The sequence below is a fragment of the Crinia signifera genome, chromosome 1 (genome assembly GCF_055691185.1).
Source record: "Crinia signifera chromosome 1, ASM5569118v1, whole genome shotgun sequence".
NCBI lineage: Eukaryota > Metazoa > Chordata > Amphibia > Anura > Myobatrachidae > Crinia > Crinia signifera.
In genome coordinates, this window is record NC_139217.1 from 477,886,152 (window position 1) to 477,911,241 (window position 25,090).

General features: G+C 47.9%; 1 protein-coding gene across 1 annotated transcript in view; it reads right to left on the bottom strand.

Moving 5' to 3' along the window:
• Positions 1 to 2,090: 2,090 nt before the first annotated feature.
• Positions 2,091 to 25,090, bottom strand: part of LOC146024700 (transmembrane protein 8B-like) — a 52,200-nt gene continuing 29,200 nt past the window's right edge. Inside the window, exons 10-11 of the mRNA XM_083155468.1 lie at positions 4,435 to 4,551; positions 2,091 to 2,902 (exon numbers count right to left, since the gene is read on the bottom strand). Of these exons, the coding sequence (XP_083011594.1) occupies positions 2,567 to 2,902; positions 4,435 to 4,551 (453 nt within the window). The 3' untranslated portion in view covers positions 2,091 to 2,566. The remainder of the gene's footprint in view (positions 2,903 to 4,434; positions 4,552 to 25,090) is intronic.

The following is a 25,090-nucleotide window of genomic DNA, read 5'->3' on the forward strand; positions in this document are numbered from 1 at the left end:
GCGGGGCGGAGGTCGCACAGAATACCTGCGGGGCGGAGGCCATGCGGGAATACCTGCGGGGCGGAAGTTGTGTGGGAATACCTGCGGGGCGGAGGTTACACAGAATACCTGCGGGGCGGAGGTCGCACAGAATACCTGCGGGGCGGAGGCCATGCGGGAATACCTGCGGGGCGGAAGTTGCGTGGGAATAGCTGCAAGGCAGAGGTCACACAGAATACCTGCGGGGCGTAGGTCACACAGAACACCTGCGGGGCGGAGGTCACACAGAATAGCTGCGGGGCGTAGGCTGTGCGGGAATACCTGCGGGGCGGAGGTCGTGCGGGAATAGCTACAGGGCGGAGGTCACACAGAATACCTGCGGGGTGGAGGTTGTGCGGGAATAGCTGCGGGGCGGAGGTCGTGTGGGAATAGCTGCGGGGCAGAGGTCGTGCGGGAATAGCTGCGGGGCGGAGGTCACACAGAATCGCTGCGTGGTGGAGGTCACCCAGAATACCTGCGGGGCGGAGTTCGTACGGGAATAGCTGCGGGGCGGAGGTCGCACAGAATACCTGCGGGACGGAGGTCACATAGAATACCTGCGGGTCGGAGTTCGCACAGAATACCTGCGGGGCGGAGGTTGTGCGGGAATAGCTGCGGGGCGGAGGTCGTGCGGTAATAGCTGCGGGGCGGAGGTCGTGCGGGAATAGCTGCGGGTCGGAGGTTGTGCAGGAATAGTTGCGGGGCGGAGGTCGTACGGGAATAGCTGCGAGGCAGAGGTCGCACAGAATACCTGCGGGGCGGAGGTCGCACAGAATACCTGCGGGGCGGAGGCCATGCGGGAATACCTGCGGGGCGGAAGTTGTGTGGGAATACCTGCGGGGCGGAGGTTACACAGAATACCTGCGGGGCGGAGGTCGCACAGAATACCTGCGGGGCGGAGGCCATGCGGGAATACCTGCGGGGCGGAAGTTGTGTGGGAATAGCTGCAAGGCAGAGGTCACACAGAATACCTGCGGGGCGTAGGTCACACAGAACACCTGCGGAGCGGAGGTCATGTGGGAATAGCTGCAGGGTGGAGGTCACACAGAATACCTGCGGGGCGGAAGTTGTGTGGGAATACCTGTGGGGCGGAGGTCACACAGAACACCTGCGGGGCAGAGGTCACACAGAATACCTGCGGGGCAGAGGTCGTGCTGGAATACCTGTGGGGCGGAGGTCACACAGAATACCTGTGGGGCGGAGGTCACGCGGGAACACCTGCACAGGACAGGATTACCATCTGAGATGCTGGACGTAATGTGAGGAAGCTGCAGGTGCGTGCAGTGTGCGGGAATACCTGCGGGGCGGAGGTCACACAGAACACCTGCGGGGCGGAGGCCACACAGAACACCTGCGGGGCGGAGGCCACACAGAACACCTGCGGGGCGGAGGCCGCGCGGGAACACCTGCACAGGACAGGATTACCATCTGAGATGCTGGACGTAATGTGAGGAAGCTGCAGGTGCGTGCAGTGTGCGGGAATACCTGCGGGGCGGAGGTCACACAGAACGCCTGCGGGACGGAGGTCACACAGAATACCTGCGGGGCAGAGGTCATGCTGGAATACTTGCGGGGCGGAGGTCACGCAGAATACCTGCGGGGTGAAGGTTGTGCGGGAATAGCTGCAGGGCGGAGGTCACACAGAACACCTGCGGGGCAGAGGTCACACAGAACACCTGCGGGGCAGAGGTCACACAGAACACCTGCGGGGCAGAGGTCACATAGAACACCTGCGGGGCAGAGGTCACACAGAACAACTGTGGGGCGGAGGTCACACAGAATAGCTGCGGGGCGGAGGTCGTGCTGGAATACCTGCAGGGCGGAGGTCACACAGAACACCTGCGGGGCGGAGGTCACACAGAACACCTGCGGGGCGGAGGCCGCGCGGGAACACCTGCACAGGACAGGATTACCATCTGAGATGCTGGATGTAATGTGAGGAAACTGCAGGTGCGTGCGGTGTGCGGCTCATACCGTAATTACCAGAGGAACCTGTAATCGCTAATATACATATAACCAGCGGAGGGAGAACGCTGACAAGGACACTGGCGCTCGCAGAGGTGGAGGCTGAGCAGGATCTCAATGTTTTATTCCCCATATAACTGGGCACCGGGCGGCTGCGTTACACGTGATCACTACTTATCGCACTTTACTTGTTTTATTGTAAAACGTAAATCTGTGGCGCTCCCGTGACAGTGTCCTGCAGTGCTGTGTGACACGCCAGACAGTCCCATCACTACGTGGGGTGACACATGACCCATTATACAGTGTGGGCATCCGTGGCCCTCCTGGCACCCAACATCATACATGCACCAATGTCCAGGCCACATTATCCAGTGTCCGGATTCCCTGTAAAGCTCCTACTGAGCCTGTTCCTGTCCTGTCCACGTGTTCTCTGTGGCCCATGTGGACCCGCTGAGGACCAGGTAGTCCTGAATGAGGTAATACTGACCACGCCAGCCGGTCTCCGGTACTGGCGATGAGGGCAGATTGTGACACGGCCACGACTGTCCCACACACTAACAAACGCCCTCCCGTGGCTTCTGTGTCAGCTGGTGCAGATGCTGTTTATGGAGACAGATCCCGGGTCCACCAGCCCCAGCTCCTCCTGCTCATTAACACACAGCTGATACCCGCAGCCTTTCCTCCTGCTCAGCGGTGCCACTCTCCCGTCAGGCTTGGCACGTGGCGGGAGCAGGAAGCCCACGCTGCCAGCGATCAGCATGTGCCAGATGCTGTGAATGTAGAAGTAGTTTTCCTCCGTTTCCACAAAGGCGTAGAGTGCCACGGCGGAGCTGGCGATCAGAGTACCGGGGCAGAGGTAGAAGAGCCACCGCTTCCACGTCGGGGGGTAACAATGGCGCCTGCGGATTGTCCGGAACGTCTGTCAACAACAGAAATAGATGTGCTACACTCATAGAACACGTATGTAACACAGGTATGTATGTGCCTAACGTATATGTGTTACACTCATAGTACACGTATGTAACACAGGTATGTATGTGCCTAACGTGTATGTGTTACACTCATAGTACACGTATGTAACACAGGTATGTATGTGCCTAACGTGTTTGTGTTACACTCATAGTACATGTATGTATGTGCCTAACGTATATATGTTACACTCATAGTACACGTATGTAACACAGGTATATATGTGCCTAACGTGTATGTGTCACACTCATAGTACATGTATGTATGTGCCTAACGGATATGTGTTACACTCATAGTACACGTATGTAACACAGGTATGTATGTGCCTAACGTATATGTGTTACACTCATAGTACACGTATGTAACACAGGTATGTATATATGTTACACTCATAGTACACGTATGTAACACAGGTATGTATGTGCCTAAGGTATACAGTATGTGTTACACTCATAGAACACGTATGTAACACAGGTATGTATGTGCCTAACGTATATCTGTTACACTCATAGTACACGTATGTATGTGCCTAACGTATATGTGTTACACTGATGGTACACGTATGTAACACAGGTATGTATGTGCCTAACGTATATGTGTTACACTCATAGTACACATATGTAACACAGGTATATATGTGCCTAACGTGTATGTGTCACACTCATAGTACATGTATGTATGTGCCTAACGTATATATGTTACACTCATAGTACACGTATTTAACACAGGTATGTATGTGCCTAACGTATATGTGTTACACTCATAGTACACGTATGTAACACAGATATGTATATGTGTTAAACTCGTAATACACGTATGTAACACAGGTATGTATGTGCCTAACATATATGTGTTACACTCATAGTACATGTATATGTGTTACACTCATAGTACACGTATGTAACACAGGTATGTATGTGCCTAAAGTATATGTGTTACACTCATGGTATACGTATGTATGTATGTTTCACACTTCAGGGTGGCTATTTGGCCTCTGTGGGCCATTTAACATTGTTTCCTATGGAAAAATCGGGTCAATTGAGACACTGAACAGGAAAATCGGGTCAATTGGGACATTTAACATTGTTCCCTATGGGAAATCGCGGGCATCGCGTCGGTCGCATCGCACCCGATTTTTTAGTGCATGCGATGCCCGCGATTTTTTACTAACGATGCCCACGATCAAAATCGTGGGCGCCGTTCTAGGTAAAGAGTACCAAGAAAACTACTGTATATACAGATGGGTCAGGTCCCATCTTTGCAGGGGATGGCGCTGGCCGAAGCCGCGCGAACGTCCCGACCTCCCAACTTCAAAAGTTGGGAGGTATGATACTGCCCCATTACACCATAAAGATTGGGCAGTTCCCCCAGCGTGGCACAGGACGCCCGTCACCTTACACTGCCGATACCCGACCACTGTCTCCCAGCCATACCTGTGCTGCGGTGTGAGGTTACTGTGTTGTATGTAATGTGTTACCTTACCCAAGCTACAGCCATGATCCCCACCGCGAACAGACTGGGCCCCAGCAGGTTCCAAAGCCCATGGCGGTCCAACTGAAGAGCCATCGATAGTAACATCACGCCCAGCAAGTAGAGGACCTGTTCCATAACAGAGAAGAGAGTCAGACACTGCCCCCTGCTGGTACCACAATAACAGTAATAGGGATATATATATATATATATATATATATATATATATATATATATATACAAAGTCTGAGCCGGCACTCCCACAATTGACGCCTGTGTATTTCCTCCAAAGGAATAAATGATAAAGCGGTGCCCCCCGAAATTGCAGCCTGGATGGACTGCAAGCAATACAGCGGTATGTGTGGGCGGTGGCACTCGACGGAGAAATAAGACAATGCAGCCAGGTGATCCCGACGTTTCGAGACCTCTAGGTCTCTTTATCAAGGTGCAAATGAAGAACCTTGATAAAGAGACCTAGAGGTCTCGAAACGTCGGGATCACCTGGCTGCATTGTCTTATTTCTCCGTCGAGTGCCACCGCCCACACATACCGCTATATATATATATATATATATATATATATATATATATATAGTGTCCAGGGGGATGGCGGCACTCACGTGTAAATAAGACTCCACACACGAGTAGGTAGTCACCAACGTTTCTGGGCAGTTTTGCCCCTTTATCAAGGTGATAAAGGGGCAAAACTGCCCAGAAACGTTGGTGACTACCTACTCGTGTGTGGAGTCTTATTTACACGTGAGTGCCGCCATCCCCCTGGACACTATATTTAGCAGTCTTAGTACTGCGTATCGGCGGGCACCGCAGTTAACCAGTTACTTACCCTGTATATCGGAGGTCATTTGGAGTGCCTGCATCTGCTACATATATATATATATATATATATATATATATATATATATATATATATATATATATATATATATATATATATATATATATATATATATATATATATATATATATATAGCACACCATACTCCAGGACTCAGCAACAGGACTCAGCAACATAGAAGGCGGGCACTTAAATGGGTACAGGATAGAATGCTCCCCCTGCTGGTGCTATCATATAATACAGGGACAGAGGATAGAATGCTCCCCCTGCTGGTGCTATCATATAATACAGGGACAGAGGATAGAATGCTCCCCCTGCTGGTGCTATCATATAATACAGGGACAAAGGATAGAATGCTCCCCCTGCTGGTGCTATCATATAATATAGGAACAGGGGATAGAATGCGCCCCCTGCTGGTGCTATCATATAATACAGGGACAGGGGATAGAATGCCCCCCCTGCTGGTGCTATCATATAATACAGGGACAGAGGATAGAATGCTCCCCCTGCTGGTGCTATCATATAATACAGGGACAGGGGATAGAATGCTCCCCCTGCTGGTGCTATCATATAATACAGGGACAGAGGATAGAATGCTCCCCCTGCTGGTTCTATCATATAATACAGGAACAGGGGATAGGATGCTCCCCCTGCTGGTATTATCATATAATACAGGGACAGAGGATAGAATGCTCCCCCTGCTGGTGCTATCATATAATACAGGGACAGAGGATAGAATGCTCCCCCTGCTGGTGCTATCATATAATACAGGAATAGAGGATAGAATGCTCCCCCTGCTGGTGCTATCATATAATACAGGGACAGGGGATAGAATGCGCCCCCTGCTGGTGCTATCACATAATACAGGAACAGAGGATAGAATGCTCCCCCTGCTGGTGCTATCATATAATACAGGAACAGGGGATATAATGCGCCCCCTGCTGGTGCTATCATATAATACAGGGACAGGGGATAGAATGCTCCCCCTGCTGGTGCTATCATATAATATAGGTACAGGGGATAGAATGCTCCCCTGCTGGTGCTATCATATAATACAGGGACAGAGGATAGAATGCTCCCCCTGCTGGTGCTATCATATAATACAGGAACAGGGGATAGAATGCTCCCCCTGCTGGTGCTATCATATAATACAGGAACAGGGGATAGAATGCTCCCCCTGCTGATGCTATCATATAATACAGGGACAGAGGATAGAATGCTCCCCCTGCTGGTGCTATCATATAATACAGGGACAGGGGATAGAATGCTCGCCCTGCTGGTGCTATCATATAATATAGGAACAGGGGATAGAATGCTCCCCTGCTGGTGCTATCATATAATACAGGGACAGAGGATAGAATGCTCCCCCTGCTGGTGCTATCATATAATACAGGAACAGGGGATAGAATGCTCCCCCTGCTGGTGCTATCATATAATACAGGGACAGAGGATAGAATGCTCCCCCTGCTGGTGCTATCATATAATACAGGAATAGAGGATAGAATGCTCCCCCTGCTGGTGCTATCATATAATACAGGGACAGGGGATAGAATGCGCCCCCTGCTGGTGCTATCACATAATACAGGAACAGAGGATAGAATGCTCCCCCTGCTGGTGCTATCATATAATACAGGAACAGGGGATATAATGCGCCCCCTGCTGGTGCTATCATATAATACAGGGACAGGGGATAGAATGCTTCCCCTGCTGGTGCTATCATATAATATAGGAACAGGGGATAGAATGCTCCCCTGCTGGTGCTATCATATAATACAGGGACAGGGGATAGAATGCGCCCCCTGCTGGTATTATCATATAATACAGGGACAGGGGATATAATGATCCCCCTGCTGGTGTTATCATATAATACAGGGACAGAGGATAGAATGCTCCCCCTGCTGATGCTATCATATAATACAGGGACAGGGGATAGAATGCTCCCCCTGCTGGTGCTATCATATAATACAGGGGCAGGGGATAGAATGCTCCCCCTGCTGGTGCTGTCATATAATACAGGAACAGGGGATAGAATGCACCCTCTGTTGGTGCTATCATATAATACAGGGAGAGAGGATAGAATGCTCCCCCTGCTGGTGCTATAATATAATACAGGGACAGGGGATAGAATGCTCCCCCTGCTGGTGCTATCATATAATACAGGGACAGAGGATAGAATGCTCCCCCTGCTGGTGCTATCATATAATACAGGGACAGAGGATAGAATGCTCCCCCTGCTGGTAGAATCACATAATACAGGGACAGGGGATAGAATGCTCCCCCTGCTGGTGCTATCATATAATACAGGGACAGAGGATAGAATGCTACCTCTGCTGGTAGAATCACATAATACAGGGACAGGGGATAGAATGCTCCCCCTGCTGGTACTATAATATAATACAGGAACAGAGGATAGAATGCGCAATCTGCTGGTGCTATCACATAATACAGGGACAGAGGATAGAATGCTCCCCCTGCTGGTGCTATCATATATACAGGGACAGAGGATAAAATGCTCCCCCTGCTGGTGCTATCATATAATACAGGGACAGAGGATAGAATGCGCCCTCTGTTGGTGCTATCATATAATACAGGGACAGAGGATAGAATGCTCCCCCTGCTGGTGCTATCATATAATACAGGAACAAGGGATAGAATGCGCACTCTGCTGGTGCTATCATATAATACAGGGACAGAGGATAGAATGCTCCCCCTGCTGGTGCTATCAAATAATACAGGAACAGGGGATAGAATGCTCCTCCTGCTGGTAATATCATATAATACAGGGACAGAGGATAGAATGCTCCTCCTGCTGGTACTATCATATAATATAGGAACAGGGGATAGAATGCTCCCCCTGCTGGTGCTATCATATAATACAGGGATAGAATGCGCCCTCTGCTGGTGCTATCATATAATACAGGGATAGAGGATAGAATGCTCCTCCTGCTGGTGCTATCATATAATACAGGCACAGAGGATATAATGCTCCCCCTGCTGGTGCTATCATATAATACAGGGACAGAGGATAGAATGCTCCCCCTACTGGTGCTATCATATAATACAGGGACAGGGGATAGAATGCGCCCCCTTCTGGTGCTATCATATAATACAGGGACAGAGGATAGAATGCTCCCCCTGCTGGTGCTATCATATAATACAGGGACAGAGGATATAATGCTCCCCCTGCTGGTGCTATCATATAATACAGTGACAGAGGATAGAATGCTCCCCCTGCTGGTGCTATCATATAATACAGGAACAGGGGATAGAATGCTCCCACTGCTGGTAATATCATATAATACAGGGACAGAGAATAGAATGCTCCCCCTGCTGGTGCTATCAGATAATACAGGAACAGAGGATAGAATGCTCCCCCTGCTGGTTCTATCATATAATACAGGAACAGAGGATAGAATGCTCCCCCTGCTGGTGCTATCACATAATACAGGGACAGAGGATAGAATGCTCCCCCTGCTGGTGCCATCACATAATACAGGAACAGAGGATAGAATGCTCCCCCTGTTGGTGCTATCACATAATACAGGAACAGAGGATAGAATGCTCCCCCTGCTGGTGCTATCATATAATACAGGAACAGATGATATAATGCTCCCCCTGCTGGTACTATCATATAATACAGGAACAGGGGATAGAATGCTCCCCCTGCTGGTACATACAGTCATATAATACAGGAACAGAGGATAGAATGCTCCCCCTGCTGGTGCTACCATATAATACAGGGACAGAGGATAGAATGCGCCCCCTGCTGGTGCTATCATATAATACAGGGACAGGGGATAGAATGCTCCCACTGCTGGTAATGTCATATAAAACAGGAACAGGGGATAGCATGCTCCCCCTGCTGGTGCTATCATATAATACAGGAACAGAGGATAGAATGCTCCCCCTGCTGGTGCTATCATATAATACAGGGACAGAGGATAGAATGCTCCCCCTGCTGGTACTGTCATATAATAATGGAACAGAGGATAGAATGCTCCCCCTGCTGGTGCTATCATATAATACAGGGACAGAAGATAGAATGCTCCCTCTGCTGGTGCTATCATATAATACAGGAACAGGGGATAGAATGCTCCCCCTGCTGGTGCTATCATATAATACAGGGACAGAGGATAGAATGCTCCCCCTGCTGGTGCTATCATATAATACGGGGACAGAGGATAGAATGCTCCCCCTGCTGGTGCTATCATATAATATAGGAACAGGGGATAGAATGCTCCCCCTGCTGGTGCTATCATATAATACAGGGACAGGGGATAGAATGCTCCCCCTGCTGGTGCTATCATAAAATACATGGACAGAGGATAGAATGCTCCCCCTGCTGGTGCTATCATATAATACAGGAACAGAGGATTGAATGCTCCCCCTGCTGGTGCTATCATATAATACCGGAACAGAGGATAGAATGCTCCCCTGCTGGTGCTATCATATAATACAGGGACAGAGGATAGAATGCTCCCCCTGCTGGTGCTATCATATAATACAGGGACAGGGGATAGAATGCTCCCCCTGCTGGTGCTATCATATAATACAGGGATAGAAGATAGAATGCTCCCCCTGCTGGTGCTATCATATGATACAGGAACAGATGATAGAATGCTCCCCCTGCTGGTAATATCATATAATACAGGAACAGAGGGTAGAATGCTCCCCCTGCTGGTGCTATCATATAATACAGGAACAGGGGATAGAATGCTCCCCCTGCTGGTGCTATCATATAATACAGGAACAGGGGATAGAATGCTCCCCCTGCTGGTGCTATCATATAATACAGGAACAGAGGATAGAATGCTCCCCCTGCTGGTGCTATCATATAATACAGGGACAGGGGATAGAATGCACCCCCTGCTGGTATTATCATATAATACAGGGACAGGGGATATAATGCTCCCCCTGCTGGTGCTATCATATAATACAGGGACAGAGGATAGAATGCTCCCCCTGCTGGTGCTATCATATAATACAGGGACAGAGGATAGAATGCTCCCCCTGCTGGTACTGTCATATAATAATGGAACAGAGGATAGAATGCTCCCCCTGCTTGTGCTATCATATAATACAGGGACAGAAGATAGAATGCTCCCCCTGCTGGTGCTATCATATAATACAGGGACAGAGGATAGAATGCTCCCCCTGCTGGTGCTATCATATAATACAGGGACAGAGGATAGAATGCTCCCCCTGCTGGTGCTATCATATAATATAGGAACAGGGGATAGAATGCTCCCCCTGCTGGTGCTATCATATAATACAGGGACAGGGGATAGAATGCTCCCCCTGCTGGTGCTATCATAAAATACATGGACAGAGGATAGAATGCTCCCCCTGCTGGTGCTATCATATAATACAGGAACAGAGGATTGAATGCTCCCCCTGCTGGTGCTATCATATAATACCGGAACAGAGGATAGAATGCTCCCCTGCTGGTGTTATCATATAATACAGGGACAGAGGATAGAATGCTCCCCCTGCTGGTGCTATCATATAATACAGGAACAGGGGATAGAATGCTCCCCCTGCTGGTGCTATCATATAATACAGGAACAGATGATAGAATGCTCCCCCTGCTGGTGCTATCATATAATACAGGGACAGAGGATAGAATGCTCCCCCTGCTGGTGCTATCATATAATACAGGGACAGAGGATAGAATGCTCCCCCTGCTGGTGCTATCATATAATACAGGGACAGGGGATAGAATGCGCCCCCTGCTGGTATTATCATATAATACAGGGACAGAGGATAGAATGCTCCCCCTGCTGGTGCTATCACATAATACAGGAACAGAGGATAGAATGCTACCTCTGCTGGTGCTATCATATAATACAGGGACCGAGGATAGAATGCTCCTCCTGCTGGTGCTATCATATAATACAGGGACAGAGGATAGAATGCTCCCCCTGCTGGTGCTATCATATAATACAGGGACAGAGGATAGAATGCTCCCCCTGCTGGTGCTATCATATAATACAGGGACAGAGGATAGAATGCTCCCCCTGCTGGTGCTATCATATAATACAGAGACAGGGGATAGAATGCGCCCCCTGCTGGTATTATCATATAATACAGGGACAGAGGATAGAATGCTCCCCCTGCTGGTGCTATCACATAATACAGGAACAGAGGATAGAATGCGCCCCCTGCTGGTGCTATCATATAATACAGGAACAGGGGATAGAATGCTCCCCCTGCTGGTACTATCATATAATACAGGAACAGATGATAGAATGCTCCCCCTGCTGGTGCTATCATATAATACAGGGACAGAGGATAGAATGCTCCCCCTGCTGGTGCTATCATATAATACAGGGACAGAGGATAGAATGCTCCCCCTGCTGGTGCTATCATATAATACAGAGACAGGGGATAGAATGCGCCCCCTGCTGGTATTATCATATAATACAGGGACAGAGGATAGAATGCTCCCCCTGCTGGTGCTATCACATAATACAGGAACAGAGGATAGAATGCGCCCCCTGCTGGTGCTATCATATAATACAGGAACAGAGGATAGAATGCGCCCCCTGCTGGTGCTATCATATAATACAGGAACAGAGGATAGAATGCGCCCCCTGCTGGTGCTATCATATAATACAGGAACAGATGATAGAATGCTCCCCCTGCTGGTATTATCATATAATACAGGAACAGGGGATAGAATGCTCCCCCTGCTGGTGCTATCATATAATACAGGGACAGGGGATAGAATGCTCCCCCTGCTGGTGCTATCATATAATACAGGGACAGGGGATAGAATGCTCCCCCTGCTGGTATTATCATATAATACAGGGACAGGGGATAGAATGCTCCCCCTACTGGTATTATCATATAATACAGGAACAGGGGATAGAATGCTCCCCCTGCTGGTGCTATCATATAATACAGGGACAGAACATAGAATGCTCCCCCTGCTGGTGCTATCATATAATACAGGGACAGAGAATAGAATGCTCCCCCTGCTGGTGCTATCATATAATACAGGGACAGAGGATAGAATGCTCCCCCTGCTGGTGCTATCATATAATACAGGGACAGAGGATAGAATGCTCCCCCTGCTGGTACTATCATATAATACAGGAACAGGGGATAGAATGCTCCCCCTGCTGGTGCTATCATATAATACAGGAACAGGGGATAGAATGCTCCCCCTGCTGGTATTATCATATAATACCGGAACAGAGGATAGAATGCTCCCCCTGCTGGTGCTATCATATAATACAGGGACAGAGGATAGAATGCTCCCCCTGCTGGTGCTATCATATAATACAGGGACAGAGGATAGAATGCTCCCCCTGCTGGTGCTATCATATAATACAGGGACAGGGGATAGAATGCGCCCCCTGCTGGTATTATCATATAATACAGGGACAGAGGATAGAATGCTCCCCCTGCTGGTGCTATCACATAATACAGGAACAGAGGATAGAATGCTACCTCTGCTGGTGCTATCATATAATACAGGGACCGAGGATAGAATGCTCCTCCTGCTGGTGCTATCATATAATACAGGGACAGAGGATAGAATGCTCCCCCTGCTGGTGCTATCATATAATACAGGGACAGAGGATAGAATGCTCCCCCTGCTGGTGCTATCATATAATACAGGGACAGAGGATAGAATGCTCCCCCTGCTGGTGCTATCATATAATACAGAGACAGGGGATAGAATGCGCCCCCTGCTGGTATTATCATATAATACAGGGACAGAGGATAGAATGCTCCCCCTGCTGGTGCTATCACATAATACAGGAACAGAGGATAGAATGCGCCCCCTGCTGGTGCTATCATATAATACAGGAACAGGGGATAGAATGCTCCCCCTGCTGGTACTATCATATAATACAGGAACAGATGATAGAATGCTCCCCCTGCTGGTGCTATCATATAATACAGGGACAGAGGATAGAATGCTCCCCCTGCTGGTGCTATCATATAATACAGGGACAGAGGAGCACAGGAGACGCAGCACCCGGCCGACTTCCACTTGGATAGCCCAGCGCCGCAGAGAGAAGCGGGGGACAGCAGAGAGACGGCCGGCGCGCCGGACACACTCCCTGCAGAGGCGGCGGCCATCTTTAAGCAGGAGATCAGAGGCTGGGGTCCCCGTGTGCTGCGCCCTCCCTGTAGCCTATGTGAAAACAAGGTAAAGGCTGCCCTTACCCTTCCAAAGCCCCCCTGTCCCCCTTATACTGCTGGGTCCTGGCTCTCCCCTGCCCTGAGCCCTGCCTGACATTTGGGGTGGACTGGGAGACTGGGGGCCTGATTCTGGGGACACAGCCTCCTTAAAGCGACTGAGGACAACACTACACCCCTCATTGTAATCCCTCACCCCACTGACCTCACTCAAATTGGGATTGAGAGATTGAGGCTTGACCTTAACCAGCACTGGGGATCCATAATCACAGCCACTGTGAAGTTAAACGATCCTGGAGCCCCCTCTAGTGGCCCAAATAAATAATTACATCTCCAGAATTAATTTTTGAGACTGAGAAGGGAGATAACATCTGCTTGTATTACCCACCAGTACCTCACCTACATCACCCAGAGAAAGGCCCGCTTATTGACACCAAGCAGCGGGTTAGCCCTCTGGGCCTTAGAGGCCTCATAGGTCTCGACACTCAGACCTGGTCTCATCTGCAAACAACTAACATCCTCCTGGGGTCCAGAGGCCCGGTACGCATCGACGATGGAACAAGGAGCATGTGATTGAGGCCTTTCGCTCCACCCCACGCTCATCTACATAAAGTAACTGTGCCTACCCATCTGACAGCCGCCATTGATTCGCCTACCTGATACGCCACTCTCCAAGCCCTCACACCTTCCTTGATTTAGAGACTCTTCTGCTCTGCTAAGTGAGACGTTCCTGATGCCTCCCAAACGGGGCAAAATCCCCAAGACTGTCTCCCAGGTCCCCTTTTTCAAACCGTCCCCAAAAAGCTCTAATTCCAGGCCAGGGGAACCATCAGCCTCTACCTCGGCCACCTCTCCTGCCCAGCCCCTACCTGCCTTACCTCCCCCTCCCACCAATATGACGGAGCTGCCGAGCCGCGCCCAGATCGCAGACGATGCTGCGCTAACAGTAGGAACCCTAAAGCTTCTTCTCACCCAGATGAAGGAAGATGTAACTACTGAAATTCGAACCTCTCTCCAGTCCTGTCAACGCTCCATAGATGACCTAGGGGACCGCACAAACACCCTTGAAACTACAATGGGAGGAATGGTTGACTCCCATAACAATTTGATTGATTCCCATGCGGCCTTAGAAGAGGAAGTGTCTGCTCTTCGAGACAAACTAGCGGACCTGGAGGACAGGTCGCGCAGAAATAATCTCAAAATCCGCGGAATCCCAGAGAATGTCTCTAACAGCAGCCTTCACGATTTTGTTCTGGACATCTTCAGAAAGTTGCTGCCTTCAACCCCATCAGCTGATCTCCTACTCGACCGGATACACAGACTCCCCAAGGCAAGGAGCGCCCCTGAAGGTGTTCCGAGAGATGTCTTAATGAGGGTGCACTTCTTTCACGTTAAGGAGGCATTGTTGAAAGCGGCTAGGCCCTCGTCAGAGTCAGCATCGGCTCTGGGCTCCTTCCAACTCTTCGGTGACCTTTCACGTGCAACACTCACTAAAAGGCGCTCTCTCCAGCCTATCACGACAGCTTTGAGGAAGGCGAATATTCTCTATCGTTGGGGTTTCCCAACGCGGCTCCTGATCCAACGTGAAGGATCTACAATCTCTGTCTCAACAGTAGAGGAGGGTGAGAAACTCCTATCAAAGTGGAGGCTGTCGGAGACGTCCCCTGCGACATCGCCTGCTGGTCAGGTACAGCGGGACTGGTCATTGGCGGAGTAAGACCTCTGTTTTGATGTACTCCAGGCCCTGCATAAGTCGGTTCACACGTTGGGACTATAGTTGTTGTTTATGTTGTTTTTTCTTTTTTGGAAGCAAACTGCCCATAGGACCCATGACCAGGCCTGGTCCGCCCATAAATATTCTTATTATTGCTTTAATTAGTTGGAGCTATATGCTCCCAACCAGTTGACCGGTCACACTTATACTAAGCAAAAGCACAGGTAATCAGTTAATATTGGTATGTTATGTTCTTAGATGAGCGGGGGTGCCAGTCCACTACCCCCCTTGTAGTATGGTTGGGGAACCCTCAGTTAGGTCCCCCACTACGACTCTACTGAGAGTCGCCTTTCTTACTTTCACTTTTTTTTTTCTATCTCTGTATCTTTCTGTGTTCCTCCCTAGTGTATCTTGTCTCCCCCTGCTTGTGTGCCAAGTAGCCATAATATATGACATCATGTACAATTTCATTCAGTTGAGAGCATTTTCTAGCGATCTTATGCCAGGTTCACTAAACATTAACAATGGTTAATATTGTTTCAATGAATGTAAAAGGTTTGAACTCGCCGCAGAAGAGGAAATTAGCGTTAGCCTCCTTCTATAAAATGAAGGCTCACATTGTAGCTATTCAGGAGACACATTTCATTGGGTCTGCCCCCCCGAGATTCAGTGACAATAGATTCCCGCAATGTTTTACAGCAAATGGCCCCTCCAAGAAGGCAGGAGTAGCGATTCTAATATCAGCAGACTGCGCTTACACACTGTCTCAACAGTATGCCGACCCGGAGGGTAGGTTCCTGATCTTGGTTGGGAGACTAGAAGGGGTCGAGACCACCCTAGTTTCATGCTACGCCCCAAATACTAAACAAATCAGTTACTGTAGGAAACTTCTGCTAACAGTCCAGAAGCATGCTAAAGGGGCTATACTAATTCTGGGGGACTTTAACATGGTGTTAGATTCAGTCTTAGATAGATCCCATCCCTCTAAGCGGAGGGTCCCTAATTTACCAGACCACTCGCGCAGCTTTAGACAGGCGATTAATGAATACGACCTCTATGATGCGTGGCGAGCAAAACACCCTGGTATGCGCGATTATACCTTCTTCTCACATCCCCACCAGTCGTACTCGAGAATTGACCTAGCGTTACTTGACAAGTGGACTCTGGCTTCCATTCTGAAAGCCGAGATACTGCCTATTACATGGTCAGATCATGCCCCGCTGCGACTGGTGTGGGATTTGGGATCGTTCCGAGCCCCCCCTGGCCCTTGGAAACTGGGGAGATGGGCCCTGTCACATCCGGAGTCAAAGCAGGCCATTCAAGAGTCTCTTTCCTCCTATCTATCTACTAATACACCAGAAGACACAGGAGCCTTTACCCATTGGTGCGCTTTAAAGGCAGTAGTGAGGGGATCCGCAATCCAGGCGGCGGCTAGATTGAAGAGGGCTGAAGCAGGGAATGCTAAGGAAGCGGAGGAGGAACTCTCCAGACTAGAGGCGGCTCATAAAGCCAATCCCTCAGATAAATCCATATATAAGGCTCTGACCCAAACTAGAGATAGCGTTAACTCCCTTACATTCCGGGAAATCCAAAAAAACATAGCTAAACTTAATCAACGCTTCTATGTCTTCGGGAACAAAGCGGGCCGTCTTTTAGCCAGGAAGCTAAGGGGAAGAAGGGCTAGGGCGAAGGTTAACCTATTGATCAACTCCAGCGGCTCCAGAGTGACAGATCCCTTTCAGATCGCGAACACCTTCGCGGAATATTATAACACGCTCTATAACCTTAATAAAGACCAACACACGATCCAACCCTTGAAGGCTGACATAGATGCATTTCTCGATAGTATTAATCTGCCTGCGCTGGACCCCGAGGTCTGCCAGTCTCTATGCGCCCCATGGACGCTAGCTGAGGTTGAAGCTGCAGTTGACGGTCTGCCAAATGACAAAGCCCCTGGTCCGGATGGTTTTCCATCCAACTTTTATAAATGTTTTAAAACAGAGCTGTGCCCAACACTAACCAGAGTCTTTAATGAAGCGTCTTCCTCTACAAACTTCCCAAGAGAATTGCTTGAAGCACGCATAGTCACTATCCCGAAGCCTGGAAAATCCCCCACTTCGGTTCAGAATTACCGCCCTATAGCCCTATTAAATACAGACCTGAAACTGTATGCTAAACTGATAGCGAACAGACTGGCACCCTTACTCCCCTCTTTGATCGCGGCAGATCAGGTTGGGTTTGTGCCGGGAAGACAGGCCCCGGACAATACCCGCAGAGTCCTTGATATTCTGGGAGTATGCGACCACAGAAATACCCCGCTTCTCCTGTTATCATTGGACGCCGAAAAGGCGTTCGACAGACTACATTGGGGGTATCTAAGAGAAGTGCTACTACGTTTCGGAATCAAGGGGAGGTTCCTGGATTCCATTTTTGCCTTGTATTCCTACCCTTCCGCGAAGGTGTTCGTCAACGGTTGCCTCTCGTCTAGCTTCCCTATATCTAATGGCACCAGACAGGGTTGCCCCCTGTCCCCACTCATATTTGTCTTAGCTATGGAGCCGCTAGCTGAAAAGATTAGGGCAGATAGCCTAATAAAAGGCCCAAAAATAGGAGATATGACCCATAAGATATGCTTGTTTGCCGATGACGTACTCCTTTGCCTGGAGAGCCCGGAGAGATCTCTCCCCGCTCTACACAAAGTACTGGAGGAGTATTCCTCGGTTTCATACTACAAGCTAAATACTTCTAAGACGGAGGCTCTCCCACTCAATATTCCAATTGAGGTGGAGGCCCGTATGAAGGATATGTATAGATACGCCTGGCAAACGCGATCAATTAAATACTTGGGAGTGTCTGTAACCAGAGACGTACATCTGTTTGAATGCAACTTCCTGCCGCTTCTCAAATCCTTTGAGAAACTGATAACAGAATGGTTCACCCATGAAATCTCATGGTTGGGCAGATTGGCGGCCTCTAAAATGATTCTCCTCCCTAAATTAATCTATCTCCTCCGAGCAATTCCCAGAAGACTTCCCAAGTCTTTAATACATAAAATTAACAAGATATTCACAAAATATATTTGGAAGGGGGCGAGGCCTAGAATAGCTAGGAGCACAACGGTCTTACCGAAGTGCTTGGGGGGACTGGGATACCCTGACATTGACAAATACAACCTGGCTTGCCTGCTAAGTCAGGCGAGAGACTGGTTTGAGCCAGGCTCCCCAAAGCCATGGGTGGTACTGGAGCGATCCCTTTCCCCTATCATTCCACTGGTTGACCTCTGCTGGCTCCCTGTCCGGGCTATCCCGCATAGACCGGAGCTGGGACAGGCGGTTAGGGCAACCCTAGAGGTATGGAATGAAGTGACCGCTGGGACAAAGGAAGTAATTTTGCCAAGCGCGGAGCTGTCCCTCAATTCTATCGCTAAACTAATCCCTGATCTAAATTTAGAGTCTTGGTCCTCTGCGGGCATATCCTCCCTGGGCCATTTGGTACAGGGGGGATCTCTCTTGCAATTCTCCTCGCTCCAGGAGAAATACGGGCTACATAAAAATGAATTTTATAAATATCTACAGATCCGACACTGGCTCTCCGCCACTAGCACAAGCTCCGCAGTGGGACTCCCTACATCTAAAATACTCACCTCTAAGCTATCTCCCCATTCACACAAAGGAGGCATCTCTAAGTGGTACAACTTCCTGGTCTCTAGGGCTAAGCAAGGGAAACTACCTGCTCAAGTAAAGTGGGAACTTGACCTCAATACTTCCCTGAGCGAGGAGACGTGGGACTCTATCTTATACTCGGGTTTTAAAATGTCCAAATGCTCGCTACATTCCGAAATGTTCTACAAACTCTGCCATAGGACATATTTCACCCCCAAGAGACTCCATGCCATATGGCCGAACGTCCCAGATTTATGCTGGAGGAACTGTGGCGAAGTTGGCTCTATCTTCCACATCTTCTGGGAGTGTCCAAAGATCCGTCCCCTGTGGATAGAAATCTTTGAACTTATTAGCGTAGTAATTAGATCCAGTATCCAGCTAAACCCAGTAGTAGCCCTACTTCACCATCACGAACATCTCGGTGGGGGAGACCTATATGTTTTAAGACACATCCTAATAGCTACAAAAGCAGCTATAGGACAGAACTGGAAATCCACTGACATACCTTCAACCAACCAAATTGTAAACAAGGTACATAACCACTACCTCTTCGAAACGGCAAACGTTCAATATTCATCTGTTGCCTCCTCAATCCACCTCAGGTGGCTGAGATGGGGGGAATATAGGGAGTCGCAGGACATATAAACCTCACTCCACTGATCTTACCATACACCTCCCCACCTGGCAAAGACCCACCCCTAGCGTCTCTTAGGTACTAAGCTATTACTATCCTATACTATGTGGCTGCAATTCTCCCCTTTTGTGTCCGTCCTCCTACCCCCTCCTCTTCTCTCCCCCCCCCCCTCCTTTTCTCTCTATTATATATATTTGACAACCTTAAAGTTAGTACTTATTTATGATTATATTAAAATTGGAAAATTCTAGGTCTCTAAGGGCGAGTATTTAAATGCGATATATCTCCTTGATAGTGTACTACCAGAACAATAGGTGACCCTATTATGATGCAAACTTTATATTTCTGACATGTTTGGTATCGCTCATGTTATTATAAATACATTTGTACCTTGTACCTTTCTCTGAAGACCTAATAAAAATTTATTATTTAAAAATACAGGGACAGAGGATAGAATGCTCCCCCTGCTGGTGCTATCATATAATACAGAGACAGGGGATAGAATGCGCCCCCTGCTGGTATTATCATATAATACAGGGACAGAGGATAGAATGCTCCCCCTGCTGGTGCTATCACATAATACAGGAACAGAGGATAGAATGCGCCCCCTGCTGGTGCTATCATATAATACAGGAACAGAGGATAGAATGCGCCCCCTGCTGGTGCTATCATATAATACAGGAACAGAGGATAGAATGCGCCCCCTGCTGGTGCTATCATATAATACAGGAACAGATGATAGAATGCTCCCCCTGCTGGTATTATCATATAATACAGGAACAGGGGATAGAATGCTCCCCCTGCTGGTGCTATCATATAATACAGGGACAGGGGATAGAATGCTCCCCCTGCTGGTGCTATCATATAATACAGGGAAAGGGGATAGAATGCTCCCCCTGCTGGTATTATCATATAATACAGGGACAGGGGATAGAATGCTCCCCCTACTGGTATTATCATATAATACAGGAACAGGGGATAGAATGCTCCCCCTGCTGGTGCTATCATATAATACAGGGACAGAACATAGAATGCTCCCCCTGCTGGTGCTATCATATAATACAGGGACAGAGAATAGAATGCTCCCCCTGCTGGTGCTATCATATAATACAGGGACAGAGGATAGAATGCTCCCCCTGCTGGTGCTATCATATAATACAGGGACAGAGGATAGAATGCTCCCCCTGCTGGTACTATCATATAATACAGGAACAGGGGATAGAATGCTCCCCCTGCTGGTGCTATCATATAATACAGGAACAGGGGATAGAATGCTCCCCCTGCTGGTATTATCATATAATACCGGAACAGAGGATAGAATGCTCCCCCTGCTGGTGCTATCATATAATACAGGGACAGAGGATAGAATGCTCCCCCTGCTGGTATTATCATATAATACCGGAACAGAGGATAGAATGCTCCCCCTGCTGGTGCTATCATATAATACAGGAACAGGGGATAGAATGCTCCCCCTGCTGGTATTATCATATAATACAGGGACTCTTCAGCAAAAAGTGTATCCAGGATGGTCCATGACTCCAGTAATTGATAAGGATATACAAACCCCCAATGGGCGGAGTCCCGGCTCACAGGCACCAGGGCCAATGCTGCACACTTACACACCTGTGCTACTTAAGTTAAGAAAGTTCATGGCTTTGACTTCTCTATTCTGTACAGCACCTGATAACTCATTGTGACAGATGAAAAGACTTCGGTCTTGAAGCGTTGATGACATGACGACATGACGACATAACGACATGAAATAGCCACTGGAATTTTAAAATCCATTGGAGTACCGCCTGTTCTTTCCTAAACCTGGCTGCAGGCTCAAAGAGAACTATGCCTATATATGTATATATCTATATATAGATCGATATAGATAGATATAGATATACTGTATAGAGAGAGAGAGAGAAAGAAATAAAACCATGCGCCAAAGTCAATCACAAATAATTCTAGTATTAGACCAACCCTTGTATACCAACACAGGGTTACAGACACCAAAATCCAGCTTTTCTCTAATTTGGAGCCTCTGGAATCCAATGCGCTTCATGGTGCAGTCACCAACAATGACATTTAATAGACGAGAAGATGTCTCCAAGGTGCACAAACAGGGGCTCGTACCACATATAACAGCACTGCGGACTGGGTACCACATGATATTAGCATATAGCCACGGGCAAAACTGCTCACGAACCACCTGGCCGGACAGCCGGACTAATCCACACGAGAGCCGCAGAGCTGGCCTGCTATGCGGCCGGCAGGGACCTCACAGACCGGAGGAGAATCCGCTGAGAGTGCGTCGTAGGCCACACCTGGCGCGTTTCATCATAGGGCTTCGTCAGAGGGCGTGGCTACTACGTGCGCTCAGTGGAATTAAGTAGTAACACACTGTTGTGAGAATATTGCTAACGTTATGTGTGCATATATATATATATATATATATATATATATGTATATATGTAAGTAGATTTGTTGTTTTATATACATTTGGTGTATGATATATGTACTTTCTTTGTTTAACTATGTATGTCGTTTTTTTATATATTTGTCTTAAATTGTTTTATATGTGCAAAGCTGCTTACGGCAATATAGCCAGAGGACCAAGGTTCCTTAGCAGCACGATACAAGCGCTTGTGCCGTGTAGTTTCCTTCTATTAGCAATATTGCTATAATCCCTCCTCCGTTTGATAATGGGGATCCTCGGGTACGGCCCGTCTTGATTGACAGGTCCATCACTACTTAATTACACTGAGCGCACGTAGTAGCCACGCGCTCTGACAAGGTCCTATGATGAAACGCGCCAGGTGTGGCCTACGACGCACTCTCAGCGGATTCTCCTCCGGCCCTCCTGCGGTCTGTGACGCCCCTGCCTGCTATGAGAGCAGAGTCAAAGAAGAATTAATCCGCACAGTGTTAGAAGTAATTGTCAGGTTCCCTATTAGTTATATTACCGTCATTCTGGTGTGACTATACAGACAGAATTCCCACAAGGGGAACTCTGGACTGACAAGATCTAGCTTATTCAGCATACATATCATATATTGTTTTGGGAGTCCCAAGAAAATTGATTAAAATTTAGCTTTTATTGTTTATTCTATTAAGAAATGTGAAATATTAAAATGAATGTGAAAAAGTGCATTAAAGTGAATCAAAAAATTAAAATAGAGCTATCCGTCTTTAATGTGTATTTCTTTATTCTAGTGAAATGACTGATGGGCTGTGTGGCTGCACTGCAAGGAATTGTGAAATATTTTATGTAAAAGCCCCCATACACTAGCCGATTTTGGTCAGATTTCGGCCAGATCAGTCGGATCTGGGCGAAATCGGACCAAAATCGGCTAGTTTTGATGTCCCCTCAGATCCGATGCGCGGTCCCGTGCGCATCGGACCTGCATCGGGTGGTCGGACCTGCAGCACGTCCGACCACCCGACTTGGGACCTAGTGGGGCGGCGGTGGAGGGAGCGGCGGACGCTGCGGGACGCTGGGGTGACGCAGGCGGCATAGAGCCGTGCAGGGGGAGCCGGGAGCTGTCAGCACTGAATAAGAAAAAAAAGCCCATACAATGAATGGGCGGCCTGTGATTGGCTGAGCGCTCTCTCAGCCAGTCAGCAATTGGCTGAGAGTGCGCTCAGCCAATCACAGGCCGCCCATTCATTGTATAGGCTTTTTTTCTAGCACTGACAGCTCCCGCCGGCTCCCCCTGCCCGGGTCTATGTGCCGCCTGTGTCCCCCGCAGCGTCCCCAGCCCCCCCTGCTCCCACCAGCAGCCCTGCTCTGAAGCCCCCCCTGCTCCCCGGGTTTTTTACATGTGATAAATCGAGACGATTTATCACATGTAAAAAATGGCACATCAAGTGCCAATCTAATCAAGCTCCCCCGGGGAGCAGCAGGGGAAGCTCAGGGGGCCTGAACACTTCACTGGTGCGATGCCTGGCTGACAACTGTTACTGTACCATGAAGTTCTTCCCAAAGGTTGTTACTATGTTTATATGTTGCAGTTACTGTCTGCAATAGTCTCATTGCGATGTCAGGATACAGATTGCTTCACTACCCGATGGTATGTAGTGGAATATGTCTTATCCCGCAGCCCTATGACACTGATTGGGATTAGATATTTTGTCCCTCAGCTGTGAATAAATGGGATTATTCAGTTAAGCACCATGAAGGGAAGAAAGGGGTTATTCAAATAATTCTGCCCCTAATGTATTGGCTACTACCTATGTTTTTATCTGTCCAGATCGTATGGTGATCTGATGGATTCCAGCTGTAATTGGCAGTATAATCAGTGTATTACCATAACTGCCATCACTCCTGTATACAGCTTCTCATTGGAGTGGATGTTTCAAAGTTATTAATTACAGAATCAGTCATAAAGAGGGACTGATGGCGCGTGTCAATAACAGCTTATTGTGTTTTATGAAGGTCCACTACATTGCATGGTTGGACGCATCAATATAATGGTTACAAGTGCTCATATTATCCAACTATCTGAGTGGTTATCTGTGCTATCTCTGCGGGCTATATATTGTCCTGAGATTCCTCACAGTAAACCTATATAATCAGCACACTTCGCACAAATGGATCCACCACACGCAATTAGAGACTTGTTAGCTGGATAATAACTGGGTATTCAGATCTCTTTATAATATAAATGCCTTACTCATGGCCCATTTTTGTAATTTTTGCTCCATCTTTTTGCTACACATTATGCCACAAATCTTTATGCCCTAGTTGCCTAGTAACGATGTGTGTGTGTGTGTATACTGTGTATATATATATATATATATATATATAGATATATATATATAGATATATATATATATATATCTATATATATATATTTATATATAGATATATATATATAGGGCGTATACAGAGGTGCGGCACTTAGGACACATAAAACCAAGTGGTGACTTCTCAGTGAGTCGGTTTAATTTGTCCTAAGTGCCGCACCTCTATACACGCTGGGTATCCATTTGTGAGGGCACCAGGAGCCGTAGATCTTTTGCTAGCTGGGAGTGCCGGACATACATACATACACACACACATGCATACATACATACATACATACATACACACACACACACACACACACACACACACATACATACACACACACATACATACATACACACACACATACATGCACACACATACATACACACACATACATACATACATACATACATACATACATACACATACATACATACATACATACACACACACACATACATACATACATACATACATACATACATACACACACACACATACACACACACATACACACTCATACATACATACACACACACACACATACATACATACATACATACACACACATACATACATACATACATACATACATACACACATACACATACACACACACACACACACATACATACACATACATACATACATAACATACATACACACATACACATATAAAAAAATCAGCAGTAGTAAAGAAGGGTCTCATATAGTTAAACTGTCTGCCCTGAACATAGAACACGTAAGTATTTGGAGGGGGAGGAGGACTCACATCAAGGGAATAGTTCCGTGCCCAGTAGCAGAAACATTAATCTGACTGACAGCATGTGCGGACCATAGGCGTGCGCAGCCCGTTTTATTAGGGGGTG